The sequence below is a fragment of the Xenopus tropicalis genome, chromosome 1, assembly GCF_000004195.4.
Source record: "Xenopus tropicalis strain Nigerian chromosome 1, UCB_Xtro_10.0, whole genome shotgun sequence".
NCBI lineage: Eukaryota > Metazoa > Chordata > Amphibia > Anura > Pipidae > Xenopus > Xenopus tropicalis.
This window is the reverse complement of record NC_030677.2, coordinates 67,197,190-67,212,260: the sequence shown is the minus strand read 5'-3', so window position 1 is coordinate 67,212,260 and position 15,071 is coordinate 67,197,190. Positions and strand designations below refer to the sequence as shown.

Below are 15,071 nucleotides of genomic sequence, written 5' to 3'. Positions count from 1 at the left end.
AGAACATTTTTACTTTAGTTTATTTGCAATTGTACTGGAGCAAATATTATTCCTTTAAAAGTGGTTTCTGCTAAAAAAAATAGGTGACTCATCAATGTCTTACAGAACATGTTGAGAGGATCTTCAACTAGTGATTTTTAAATGACCAAATACCAGTGTATTATTATTGCATTACACATATATTTATCTGGTTATTGAGTTTCTTATATGACAATTTAAGGGCACATGACCTGATTCGGCAATGCTAATGCCAATATCTCTATGTTGCAGAATACAGTGCATTTGAAATAAAGCTATTTACATTTCTGGCATAGGGATAGTTTAGAATATGTGTATGGATCTTTTGTTACATTTGGTTTCTAAATTCACATACTACATGCCTATCACATACTCTCAGTCTCCTACTGATTTTGGTCTGGGCTGCTTACATGGCAGCCTTGTTATACACACAGAAAGCTGTGATTGTGATTGTGCCTGGCAAAGTGACAGTTGGGCTCTACCAATACTGGTCATTTCAGAGCGGTTGAGCTTCTTATGAGAGACTCAGTGCTTTTCTTTGCTCGTGCGATTTGAGAGAGATTTCGGTGCGATTTGCCTTTTCGGAGAGTTCGAGAGCGCTTTTTTGGGATTCCCCAACAAAAGCATTTTTTTCTGCAGGTATTCCAGGTGGAGGAAAGTGCTTTTAAGCATATTCTCCACCCCAAACATGGAGTCTGTCTCCAGGAAGAGAAGAAGACAACAAGAGACAACTACGGAAGAAGAGATTAGGAGGAAGAAGATGAAACTTCTGGACAGCCAGGAAAGAACTGGTACTTTCCAGAAAGCAAATGTTTATTATTATTTAGATTTATGAAACAGTTGCAGAACAAGGGTTGACATATAGTATCATTTATGCAACCTGTGCCATTAGACAGGGGCAATGTGGGTCCCATCTATTTTGTTTTTATCAAGAAAAACAAACCATATGGGAAAATTTGATCTGAAAATCTAAATTTTATTAAAATGGGACTTTGGAGGATAAGATAATCAAAACAGGGACACTTTAGTAAATGGGTAGAAGGAGCATTTGTCCTTGCTACCAGCAGCTCTCTCCTCTGCTATACCTTCTGAATGATACATTACCAGAAATAACAAACCTATGTATTAGGCTGTGTAAGGCTACAATTTAATTATGTTATGTTTTATTTTTATTATTTTGTGTTCATAGCATTTATTATTTAATTTTCAGTCGCTTATTCAAACCTCTGCTCAGGGGTGTTAAAATAAAATCACAAGAAAACTTTGGACTTTTTCACAACATACTGTCCCACCTCCGATTTACATTACTGTAAAAAAAAAAAAAATGTTTAACTCTAAAAAGTTAACCCATTTTTCAAGGGACCAGAAAAAATGGTGTAAAATCCAGGAAAATGCAAAATTAGGGAAATGTATTATGCATTAAGTAATGGTGGGGCCACAAACACCTGTTGTAAAATGCAGGAATAGCAAAAATCAGAGTATGTAAAATTGAGGTTTCACTGTATACAGTATATATAAACACCATTTGGAATATAATTTTTTGACCTAAACATTTGTATCTATACACACCACCCCCCATGGCCCTTGCATGCACTTTAATAGTGTAAAATTGAGTGAAAATAGCAATGATATGTAGACTTTGTTTTTACTTGGTACCTTAGTTATGCTATCATTCTAAACTGCAGATGAGAAAACAAACGATAACAACCAACCATCTTCAAACAATAAATAGTGTAGATAAGAGTGTAGAAAAACTGGCCAAGTAATCCAACCATAGAACGAGACTTTACATTTCAGTTGCTTGTGGTACTGGTGGTTATTTGCTGAATGTGCTGTTAATAAGATTCCTTTTCTCCCAGAAGAAAGAAGAAGCCAGGAGAGACAGCCCATTCAAGCTGAGCGTCTACCGGAACACATTATTACCAACTATGAGTTCCACTCGATTCTTGGCCGAGGCAGGTTTGGCAAGGTGAGTGATGTGCTCAATAGAAAGGGACCTCTATGTACAGTAAAACTGAGGAAGTATGAAATGGAATTTGGGATTGTGAAAAATTGTATATTGATAATAATTTTACTAAACGAAAATAGGGGCATGGCTAGGGCTGAAGTTACAAGTAGGTAGGTAAAAAACGTGTCTATTATGTTATGAACAGCAGCACAATATATGAGCAGCTCATCAGGTTAGCTTGTTTCTCCTTACCATTCTTGTATCACCTGGCTCCTGTCTACTAACTTTTCCAAACGGTTAATATTGTGGTTAAAAAATGGGGTTGGGGTAGATAGCTAACCCTTTCTTGGGTTCAAATGCTCCTTAGACCAGATCAAATAAGGGTTGGAAGGAATTTTTCTACAGTGGGGTCTGCTGAAAGATTCCAAAACACATGGCATGGCATGGCAGGCCAGAAAACCCTGTCCAGAATAGCTTATATATAGAATATGTTCAGTTTTCTGAATTGATTGTGTAAAGTAAGTGCAAAGTAAGTAAATAGCAGAATGCAAGAAATACAGGTCACTGTAACTTTAGGAAAATCAGACCAGGCACCATGCTGGGTGGTTGTAATTGTACATTAACTTTATAACAGGATTTAAGGATATTATTGCACAGCAAACTTACTTATATGGCATTATCTGAAGGGAAGTTGCAAAGTAAGATGCTCATGGGACCAGTCATATAATAATTCAAGCTCCTTCTGCCAAATTATATTCGTCACAACAGGTGTTATTTTTGAAAGAATTGCAGTTTTCTGAACTGAAGTTTTCTGGTTACTTTTCTGGATGGGTGGTTTGCTGTGCCAGGGTTTTGTGGACAACAAGCCAACAGCAAGGCACAACAAAAGCTAATTTTATTACCATCTGCAGTGCTAATTCTTATGTTGCCATGCTTTGTATACTTCATTACTCTGTGCGAATCAAGGCCCAGTATTTTGCAACTTGCATGCATGTTAATGTGCACAGAACCTTTAATAAATGAATTAAATAATTAACTTTGTATTTTTTTTTAGGTTTTTTTGGCTTCCATAACCACGAAGAAAGATCGCGTGGCTGTAAAAGTCATCAGGAAGACACCTAAGGATGAGGAGAAGGACATGATAGAGAAGGAGGCCAGAATCCTGAAGGTTGCTTGCGGCAGTCCATTCTTGTGCCGTGGTCATGCAGCCTTCCAGACCAAAGTAAGTTACTTCCAATGCTGCCATACCGGTTGCCGATCCCCAAAGCTCGGTTACATGCCTTTCACCATATTTCCAATGCACATCCTGCATTTATATCTTTTATATATTGATTCACTTTTCACCTCTTAGGAATTCACGTGCCTTTGGCTGCTGTACATGGTAATGGTTACAATAGATTTGTTCACTGAGAAGCCTTTGAAACTGCTGCTTTAAATCAACACAGACACAACACAACAAGGACAAAACTGCAATTTTATATCCAAAGCCCCATATTTTCTCTACAGCCTGTTATTGCATTCACTGTATAATCACACATTACTATGCTCACAGTAAGCCTGATTAAGCATATATCCTGCATATTTGTTCCTTTTGTATCTAGTCCTGCTGAGGGACATGCCTACATTATATGTGATAGCTTTGCACTTTTTGTTCATGTGTTTTAACACTCTTCCCTTCTGTTTCTGCACTCAGCAATATGCTTTTCTGGTGATGGAGTATGCAGGCGGAGGCAGCCTCAGCAATCTGCTGGGCATCAAGCACCATCTGAAAAAAAGACATGTCATGTAAGTAGCTCTGTACATGTGACAGCATTGAAAAAAATTTACATTACAGGTATAGAGCAATGGGAAAGTCAAAAGGCATCAGAAAAGTGGATATAGGAATACAGCACGGGGATGTACCAAATCCAAACTTGTGTCTGTGGTAACAAAACTGAAAAATAAAAGTCATATAAGTGGTACATGCATGAGTATTCAATGGTCTTTATGACACTTACAGTTAAAGACTGGGTTGTAAAACATTTACGAGACACTAGACATTGTTTGATTCTTGGAGCAAGGAAATAATATTGAGAATTCAGCGCAGCTATTAATATGTGCTTGTTCTTTTTTTCCTCAGCTTTTACTCTGCAGAACTGATTTGTGGTCTTCAGTATCTCCATTCTCTAGGTATCATCCATCGGTAAGTACAAACCTGGGGTTCTTTTAAGGTAAAGATACAAATATGTAAAGTTGCCATTTTAGGCTGAAATCCACCCTGTCCAAAATATTCTTAATGTATGGTTGATTCACAAATATTTTCCTGTGTCTGTATTAATCGCTTGAGCTAAGGGGCCTTGATCAATGGTTGAAAATTCAAGTGGGGCTTTAACTGAAAAAGTTTGACAACCACTGCTCTACAGCAATCAGCCCAGAGACCTTTCTCCTGTATTAAGAGCAAAATGTGCTGGTTTTTACTCTTGGAACAATATTGATACAACATCTGGATATTATGCTCCTCCAACCAGTGGACAAAGGGGCATGAACAGGACAGAAATACAAATTCATGTATTTATGAACCCACTGGTTCCTCTGAGCTGGACTATCCTTTAAAGTACATTTGGGACATTGTTTTGGCCCTATATTCCTGTGGTTGTGGGGTCCTTGGGAGTGGGCAGCTGTCGTACCAGGGAGTTCAATGTATGGAGCTTGGAAATGATTTTCTGTAACACTTTATAAGGTGAATAAAGAAGGTGGAAGATTGCTGATCTTAGAGAAAGGCACAATGAGTATATGGAGTGAGGTGGGGTTACTGAGCAATTAGGTTAGGAGAGGGGAATCAGTTGGTATTAAGCAAGGAAATGGGGCTTGATTGGTAAGAAGTGAAGAAAGGTAGGATGAGGATTTTGAAAGATGTTTTAGGAGACAGGAATAAAGGGCTGGACCCTAAAATGTCGTGGAAGAATAACTGGTGGCACCTGAGTGGATTTGACAGTAAGGTAGGTGAACAGTTATAAAATAAGTACATGGTGCCTGAGCACTCATGGAGTGAGTAGAGGGAACTAAAGAGGATATAACACTAAAATATAAGGGCTACAGTTTATAATATAATTATAGCCACAAAATGATTTACTATCTCTCTCTTGCAGAGATCTTAAGCCAGACAACATCCTGCTTACCAGTGACGGACACATAAAAATTGCTGATTTTGGCATCGCAGCAGAAGGAGTTTTTGGCCACAAGACCATCCGTGGGAAAACTGGAACATGCTGGTACATGGCCCCAGAGGTAGGAAACTGCTCAATATATTTAAAGCCAAACATGGGATTGCTGAAAGAGTATGAACAAATTGAAAATGAAAATATGACGGGTAATAAGAATTTTAGTGCATAGATAATTCCCCCGCATAATGCACTTCAATTTATCTGTGCACTGTCTAATTATCTAACTCAAAAGGACAAAACATGGAGTAGCTTCAGCCTCCCTGTTTGTCCTGTTAAGAAATTAAGAAAAAGTTAAGAAAAAAAACATATGCTATGTGGGATTAAAAAAATAAGCAACATGTATTAATTTATTTTCAGGTTCCCACAAAGTAGCAAGTGTTGCATACACTTTACCAATGTGGATACTTATTTGTAACCCTTATGGTAAATCGCCTGCAAGTTGCATGTATGTTTTTTCTTCATAATAGTAGCATGAGATTTATTAGGTGCAAGAAAGCTGTGTGCAAAGGGAGCCCTGGAAAGTAACACTTCCTTAAGGGACCATACATTGGTGCGAGTATCTTTCTAAATAGAATTTATTTTGAATTGTGGGGTTTTGCACATTGCACTACATCTTGCATTAGTAAATGAGCCCTTTCTGAAAATGTGTAAGAGAATAAAGTAGCATGATACCTTACTAATATTAATGAGATATATTTCTATATATATATATATATATATATATATATATATATATGTCTCTGCTGGCATCTATAGCATGGTTGCTGTGTCTCTATGCCCTCCAGATGCACAGAGGTGAGAATGCTATATCGCCTGCATGGGGGAGGGATTCTTAATCTAGGCACATAGTGATTGTCTGCTGCTGTCAAACATTTTTTTCTCCCTCAACACAATGACTAGGGTGAGGAAGTTGTCACATTTGCCAGTGTAGACTGCATATTTGCGCTATACTGATAAAAAGATGGAAATGTATAAAGTGGCAGCTGGTGGCAGCTTTTGCCACTCCTGGTAAAGTGGTAACTGAGGCAAGTTCCTTTGCTTACCTCATGGCAGAAAGAGATCTGAATAGATCACCTGATTGTACAGCATAGGTCCCTGTTATCTTGAGAGGGCTGTTGCTACTGGTGTTTGACTTTGGCCAGTTTCGTGACCATATAACCTGAACCCAGCCTGCCCTGGCCTTTACCTTAACTTGATCCCTGCTTAACCCTCTTGTTTATTTTCCTTGGATTTTATTTAATTGGCTGTACCAGCAGTGCTTCTGTTGCATGTCCTGCCTGAATCTTATACAATTATTGCCCTATATCTGTTTTCTAGTACCTGGGTCCTTCTCAGTCCTTGGTGTTCATTTGCCCTGATAGTAAGCATAGGCCCTTGTGTAGGCTGCTAACTGTCACAATGTAATTACTTTAATTTTTCAAAGTTTATTTCTATTTTTCCTCCTTTATATATCTATAGTATTTTTTGGATCATATAAGAGAAATGAATTAGCTTAATCCAGTAATGTTATAAAAAGATTTCATGTGAACACAGTGACTAAAGATTCTGTAAACTTAAATTTATGTTGCAGTTTGGTGATATTTTTACTTTATATTCCAGATTCTTGGTAACAAGAAATACAATGCGGCAGTAGACTGGTGGTCATTAGGGATAATACTCAGTGAAATGGCCACTGGAAGATCCCCATTTGATGACCACTACCACCAACAGGATGTGAGAAGTTCCATCCTCACTGAGAAGCCGGTGTTTCCTGAGGGGATGAGCACAACATTGCAAGATCTCCTGCAGAAGGTGGGTTTGAGCAGTCAATCTGTTGGCTACACAAACTGCAAGGCATTTCTGGGTGCTGGGCTCTCAGGGGTCACTCACCATGGGGTACTGCAATCAGCAACGTGGGCAAAACTCCAGTATCTTGAGACATAATTTGCTGGTGCTATATACAGTAAATAAATCATGATAGGAAGCTAAAAAGTATTTTTTTATCAAAAAGTCTGCACTGACCAAGTTTTATGGTGTTTCACACTCTTAATGGCCAGTGACAACCTGAAAGATCCCTATCTGTGGTGTGTGCCTATTGTTGGGGTGTATTTAGTATTGTACAGACTTTTTAATTGATCAGTTAATTTGTCACCCCTGTAACTGATGCCACCAAATAAAAGTAAATGTTCGAAGCTGCATCTGTGTTTTCTGTGGGGAAGGATAACCCTACTCCTTAGTACCTGCTCCATAATTTGTGTGCCCTTTTCACTTTAGCAGTTGACCAATTATGCTCATTTTATGAATTTTTTTCTGCTGTTACTGACTGAAGGATTATGACAACAAAACAGTAAATCTGGGGGGAAAACATTATGGGTTATTTAAATATCATTAACATATATTCTGGATAATTTGGTTCTTGATAATACATCCCGTACCTTTATGACAATGAAAATAGCAAAAGCAATACTTTAATACTCTCCCAATTTTCTCTATTTTTGTAACTGTGGGTGATGCTGGGAATATTAATCTAAATGGGTAAGAAAAGCAGCAATATGATGGTATTTTTACAGTTACTTTCTTACTCATACCTGCTAAAATTTAAAAATTAAAAATTGGGACATTTTGGCCCATGCACCTGATCTGCCCTGACCACACCTTATTACAGCACAGTTGAGTTGAATGCCATGTAAATAACTATTCTTTTTTTTTCTTAGCTTCTGAAGAAACAGCCGCACAAACGTCTTGGGGTGAATGGAAATATAAGGGAACATTCACTCTATAGGAAAACTAATTGGGAAGACGTTGAAAGGCAAAGGATTTCACCACCAATTAGATTTGAAGCTGTAAGTTAATAATTGTGGAATGTACTACTCCATTCTTTTTTTTGCCACAGAACTGGTATATACTGTATTATATATTTGTGTCAGACAAGTAAGCTCAGAAACTATTACACAAATGTATGCAGCAGTAGGGCTGTTATTAAAGTTATTAAAGTACATTTATATATCTAAATGCGCATCATAATATAGGTGTAAAAAGCAAGGCTGATATCAGGGTGTCACATGGGGTACTGTGGCAGAGGGGCCCCAAGAAATGTAAAAGTGTGATTTGGGTGACTCACAGGAGGCAGCTGGGCTTGCATGGGAGTGGCGGGGTTTGGATTTGGCAGGGTTTTAAGCATAATAAAGTTTTGAAACGTTTACTTCCTGAGACACAGCTCTTTGGAGCACAAAGAGTTGAGCACAACCTGTTCATCCATGCATACAGAATGTGTGGGAACTTGGCAATACCTGGCTGGGCATGTCCTCAATGTCCCTAGCTTGCACAGGTTTAGGAATTCTGGGGGCTAAAGGTATAGGGATTTCTAATCTGGTGCTGGTTTAGTTGCAGGTGACAAACAACATCCTGTGCCCCATGCCTCTCATACTTAAATGAATAACAATGACAACAATTTTTACACATCTTAATGATTCTTTAACTAGAATTCTGTAATTTAATCCAGTATTTTGTCAATGGATTCTTATACTCACTCACCATAAGTACCAATTCAGACACTGAAACCTCCAAGGCAAATGATCCCAACTCTCCCAGGCTGAACAGTAAGGGGGTGGTTTAATACTTGTGTTTGATTTTTTTTCGCAATTGAAGTTTTCTTGCTCTTAAAAAATATTAATTCAAATTATAGTTAAAAAATTCCAATGTCTGGTATATATTAAGTACAAAAATCCTCAAAAACTCAATTGTAAAACTTCACCATATAAAAGCTTGTGAGTTTCTATGGAAGTCAATGGGTCAAGCCATATTTTTAATCCGAGATATTAAAATTTTCGCGCTTTATACGAGTTTTAAAACTCAAGTAGTCTTCATTAGTAGAAGAGTTTACAACTGAAGAGCATTCAATATGTAAACTTGAAAATTGATAAATAAGCCCATAAATGTTAGTTACTTAAACAAGCCAATATGTTACCATATATGTCACCAAAGGAATATGAGCACTGCCTTACAACAACAATTTTTATAATCTTGGTACATTTAAAATTTCCAGTTTGGAAAATTGCCCCTGTAGCCACAGAAATAGTGTCCCTGAGTTGTGATCAATTTGTAACTAGAGGTCTTCTGACAACTGCTCTGACAATTTTTTTTTGTCTTTCAGGATTGCTGTGACTTTATAAGTGCCGACCTGCCATTCCTGAATGGCAACACCGCTGTGGATTCAGATGACTGCATTCTCGAATGCTTTACATTTGTGAATCCCAGCTGGCAGGAGTAAGTAAGTATGTGCTGCCACGACTTGGCTACTGACATCTAGCTGGTCATTCACCTGGCACCTTTAAGTCATTCAGCACACTGGCTAGCTTCTCAACCATTTTGTCTGCCCTTACCACCCTCTGAGTTGTCCACTTGCTCACCAGAAATTTACCAACACCTACTCAAGCCCGTCTTTAGCATGGCATGGTACCTGATGCACTTAATCATTCAAATGCATTTTTTATCTGTGTCCATCAAAGTCTACATCACATGACCATACAAAGTGGCTTTATCTCTGCCACTACTATCTGCAAAAGTGACTGGACCACTAAGGATATTTGCCCCATGGTTACACACATGTCCATACCACTGCCTGCCCCTCTAGACCATGCTGCCGCTTGTTCCTACTGACGGGATCACTGCCTGCTTGATCCTACCTGTTCCATCTAGCGATATCACTGCCTTTTTCATTAGACTTTACCTGGTCCACCTGGTTCTACCATCATTGGCCTTACCACCAAAAACAGCACCTTATTTAAAAATCACTATTTTTGCTGATTAAACTTTCTGTGCAGTTGTCCCCACTTCTGATGAGGGACCATGTCCTTGGTAAGCCTTTGGGATAAGGGGTAATTTTTAAGTGGCTTGCATAAGAATCATAAGACACTGCATACAGCATACGGGGAGGTAAGGACACAAAGGTATTCACACTTAAATATTAAAATACGTAAATATGGAAATCGCTATGCAAGCCTTTATTTTGTATTACCCCTTATACCACTGGGCATAGGGTAGGGAATGGGTGGGCCAAGGACATGGCCACTCGATCAGAATTGGGTTTGAGACACCCTGTACAAAGTTTTAAAATTTTAGCACAAGCAGCACAAATATAAATAACTTACTGTCCATGGATCTAAAAGTCATCAGGCAATGGTTTATTTATAGTTTCAGGTTAACTATTTATCAAAATTTGTAGGGGTAGGTATGTTCAGGCAGGTAGCCGTAGAGTCAGATGGAGCAAGCAGACATGTCTGGCTTTGCCATTACTGACCTTACCAACGCCAACAGTACCACTTTTTTTATTTGAAAAAGTTTTACTATTGTTCAGTTGTCTCCACTTGTGACGGGGACCATGACCTTGGTAAGCCTATGGGATCAGGGGCAATTTTAAGTGGTTTGCATAAGAATTCTAAGACATCATCTAAATCATACAGGGGGGTAGGAAAAAGGAGTCAAGGACCTGAAACTCCTCACATGTAAGACAACCTTTAGGCAAGCGTTTATTGTGAAATTACCCCTTATTTCTAAAAGGGAGTCAAGCACTTGAAACTTTTCATGCTTAGAAATTGGGGAAACGTCTATGCAAGCCTTTACCCCTTATACCATTGGGCAAAGGGTAGGGAATGGGTGGGCCAAGGTCATGGTCACCCGATCATGCTGTGGATTCTGTGGTATGATCAACACCTGTTTTACTTACCTGCTTTATGTGGTTGCATTACCCTTTGCCCTACTGTCCCAATCGATATATAAATAGTTTGCCAGTGCTATTCAGCCAACCTCAATAACATAAATTGTCTGTAAATTGTCATACTCCTATAACTCCACAAAGTAAATAGTAGTTTTTACTAATATCTTATTTATAGTACATCAAGTAATATTTCTTTCAAACCCACATTGGATAACTTTTTTCACCTATAGTGGGTCTAATTTCACCTACCTGGACCTGCAACCAGCATTTTTGCTTGCTAGATACAAATAGACACACTAACTGATAATACATGCAGCTGCCTACAACCCACTTCCTGATCAAACCAGATTACATCACCCCATCCTGAAAGTGATAGCAAATGGTAACGTCATAAAAAAAACCCTAATACCTGGGGGTTTTTTTATTTGTCCAACCTTAAAGTATCTAGCTACTGACATTTTTCTTAATATATATTTTTTTCCATTATATTTTCCCTCCAGTGTTCTAAACTGGGTAAGAGTGGAAAGTTGTTAGGGAAACTAGGGCGATGAGGATTGTCACTGTTAGTGGGACTGGGGCTTGGGGAGGAGGGAAGAGTGTGAAGGGAAACTATTTTAGGGGATGATGTCAGCTGGGATGTTCCTGGAGCTCACATTTACATGGGAGAAGTTTGTCGGTGAGTATAACTCTGGGAATATGAAGGGGACCTTCTAGATGGTTTAGGGGATGATGCCAGCTGGAATGTTCCTGAAGCTCACAATGACATGGATGAAGTTGGTGAGTATAACTTTTTATATTTGTAAATATATCTATACATTATTGTGTGTGTACTTTAAATTAAAGTTACTATAATGTTTATAGGTGTTGCTGCCCATGAGGGATTGCGCAGTGGAGCACAGTGGCGTTGGATCTTATTCAAAATGTGACAGAGCTGTCCAAGGTAAACTAATGTAACAGTTATGGTAAAGGGATAGGTGATACTTGTTTAAATTGTCCACTGGCCAAATGAATGGATAGCATGTGAGCTGACATACACACGTCTGCCCTCACTTCTGTCAATTCTGAGTGCAGGATAATCTGTTTACCTGACCCCCTGACTTACCATTAATTCCAAAGTGGTTGCACAGTATGGTCTTAATCAAAATGTCCAACCAAATCGGTTATGGAAAAAGTCAACACAAGATTTATTTTGCTTCTTTTTAATTCAAACTGCTAGCAGCGCTACAACTTCATTGTAACCTAACATATGGTAGACTTTTCACGTTACACATAGGTTTGTATTAGGAACAGGCTGTAGCACCACTTTAGCCCTGCATGTTTACTAGCAGGCTGATTTACTCTTCTTGAACTTCTGTTAGTTATACAGGAGAAGTCCTCTTTTTAATTTCCGTTTGTAATGCCATCACTAGCCTGCTGGTTAAACTATAAGCATTTGCAGTAGTTCCAGTCAGAATGTAAGTGTTCCCTGTATGGCTGTTAGATATGTTTGCCATTAACAGCAGGGAAGTGAGACAAGAGGGACATACCGTAAGTGCAGGGGCTAGCCTTGATATCAGTAGAACTAAACCACTGCCGTTTAGCTAGAAAACCTCATAAAATTCTAAAAAATGTATAGTGTAGCACCAGTTTAGAGTATGTAAGTAGATTATAGAGTGTAGCACATATGTAGTAGCCGATATTGCTAACATAATTGTAAAAAGTCTTTAAAAATGGCCTTATATATGAATATGTATTTTATAGTGTACAATTACTTTATAGTTTCCATAAAATTACCTTGAGCTTAAAAAAATATATGTTTTGTATAATGCAATGACATTTCTTCTTTTTTTATTGATACATTATTACAGGACGCATATGTAAATCCTGCAGAGGAAAGTGCAGAGGAAGATGAGGACCATTTTTTACTCTTCATTTGGAGCCAGCTGAGAAAGAATCAGAAGACACAGAGCAGAAGCAAGTGGGCAATTTGGAAGGCCCTTAGCAGCAGCAAATAGCAGATACACAGCTGGCAGGGCCATTATGTCAAAGAACTTCCAAAAAATCTGGACAGATTTGAAATAAATGTTAAATATTGTCTTGAAATTTTGGTGTCATTACAATACATTATCATTTTAGAAAAAAACGATTGTAGGATTTCTGTGCCAAATGCTGGGAAAATAGAAGTATGACTTGCCTGATGTCCTGAGGTGAGGCCTGACCTTGAGTATGCAGTGCGGTTTTGGGCTCCAGTCCTTAAGAAGGATATTAATGAGCTGGAGAGAGTACAGAGACGTGCAACTAAACTGGTAAAGGGGATGAAACAAACTATGAGAAAAGACTGTCAGGGTTTTCTCTGGAGAAAAGGTGCTTGCCAGGGGACATGAATGAGGGAGAATAAGGCCACCCCTTTAGGCTTCATAGTGGGGGAGGGCGTGAGCACTGGGGGAGTTATATAGTGGGTCTGTACTTTATGGTCTTTGTCTTTTTTTCAACCCAAATGCAATATATCATAAACCTTCATGCTGCTAACATATAGGTACCATATACTGTATATGCCTATTTATCAAACAAGCATGGGATGACTTTATAATTACATGCTGTGACCTTTGGGACGGGGGAATTGTGCAGATTGGTGCAGATAACTTCCACCAGCAGATACATCTCTCTGTGGTTACAAAAATTGGCCACTAATAAAATTAGTAGTAAATAGGGGAAACTGTAGCTGCAACTGCTTCCGTGTGAAATTCTTAAATGGCCATATGATATACAAAAATTGAAGCAAAGCAGCAAGGCTTTAAATGCTGTATGTAGCTGTTCCATTCTGGGACCCCAACTTCCTCTGTTTATTTTAATGGGATTTATTAACGATGTTATCATTTTTAGAAATGTTAAAACTAGGATTCAAATTGCCACTCAATTGACATCAATTTTTACATCAAGCTCATCACTCAAACACGAATCCATGTTACCTGGTCCGATCACTTTCTCTTAAATAAATCAGCCACCCTTTGCAGAACAGGGTAAATGCCCCTCAGCTACAGCCACCTGTAGCATCATAGTTTATCTACTTTTTCAGGTTAAAGGAAAAAGAAAGGTAAAGTCACTTGGGGGTGCCAAAATGTTAGGCACCCCCAAGTGACTTTAACCGCCTACCTTTTACCCGGGCTGGTGCCGCTGTCAGGAGAAAACAGCACCAGCCCGGGGTAGCTGCCGGCGCTTCCTCCTTCCGGCTTCGCTGCGCGCGCATGCGCAGTAGAGTGAAAAGCCGAACTTAAACATTTAAGTCGGCTTTTTCGCTCTACTGTGCATGCCCGGCCACCGGCAGTTTAGGAAGTGGAAGGCGGAAGGAGGAAGCGCTGCGCTCCAGGTGCCCCGGGCTGGTGCTATTTTCTCCTAACAGGGGCACCAGCCCGGGGTACAAGGTAAGCGGTTAAAGTCACTTGGGGGTGCTTAACATTTTGGCACCCCAAGTGACTTTGCCTTTCCTTCCCCTTTAAAGATTTTTTTTGAAGATGCCACATTTGCAACCTTTTTCTTAGATAATATTACACATTTTTTACTACAAAAAAAGGGGCATACAAATGTACCACAACCACCAGGTTCAGAGGAAGGTGGGGGGCATAAAGGGAACCTTGTAGATCTACAAAGTATATTAAAAGTATATTATACAGCCAATTTTTATCTAAATACATGAATTATTGTGTTTTCTATCACATTAACACCAGAATTGGTGAATTGCATCATTATAAAGTTAGCAGGGCACATTATAAATAAAATTATGCAAACAATATATTTTAGTTTTTAATGAAAAGGTTTCTTTGACCTTCAATACAGGTGTTTTGGGTGCACTGGTTTCAACCCCCTTCTATTCACCATTATGTTTATAAAGGGCATTACTTATATAGTTATACAGGTATATGTGAATCGATTTCCCTTAAAAACATCAGTGCTACAGAATGAAAATAATGCAGTATTTTTTCTAAAACACATTAATGCACATTTGTAACGTTATTGTTGAAACAGGGCAATATGTTGAAAAGTGGAGTTTGGGCCTAGTTCCTGCATCTCCTTGCGCCCCTGCTACGTGAAATCATGTAGCAAATCCCCGACAAAGGGAGGTGAAGACCCCTGAATAAGTAAATATTGTAAATGGCTGAATAAATCACCTGCATCACTATTGGTGTGTGCAGCTCCAGATTTTTTACTTTATTGTGACTGAGACGTTGCC

At 38.7% G+C, this 15,071-nt stretch overlaps 2 protein-coding genes and 1 long non-coding RNA gene across 3 annotated transcripts; all 3 read left to right on the top strand.

The window, feature by feature from the left end:
• Positions 1–639: 639 nt before the first annotated feature.
• On the top strand, positions 640–6,779 carry LOC116411995 (protein kinase C delta type-like). Its single transcript, XM_031904810.1, has 7 exons — positions 640–809; positions 1,878–1,987; positions 3,021–3,188; positions 3,660–3,751; positions 4,086–4,148; positions 5,095–5,315; positions 6,769–6,779. The coding sequence occupies exons 1-7, from the start codon at positions 707–709 to the stop codon at positions 6,777–6,779; spliced, it is 768 nt and encodes a 255-aa protein (XP_031760670.1). The 5' UTR covers positions 640–706.
• On the top strand, positions 6,776–9,987 carry LOC116408306 (protein kinase C theta type-like). Its single transcript, XM_031895087.1, has 3 exons — positions 6,776–6,960; positions 7,863–7,991; positions 9,302–9,987. Exons 1-3 carry the CDS (start codon positions 6,835–6,837, stop codon positions 9,416–9,418), a joined length of 372 nt encoding a protein of 123 aa, XP_031750947.1. The 5' UTR covers positions 6,776–6,834; the 3' UTR covers positions 9,419–9,987.
• A 1,503-nt stretch (positions 9,988–11,490) lies between these two features.
• Positions 11,491–12,946, top strand: LOC116408305. Its single transcript, XR_004220861.1, has 2 exons — positions 11,491–11,804; positions 12,712–12,946. It is a non-coding gene; the product is annotated as an uncharacterized LOC116408305 (long non-coding RNA).
• Positions 12,947–15,071: the final 2,125 nt, after the last annotated feature.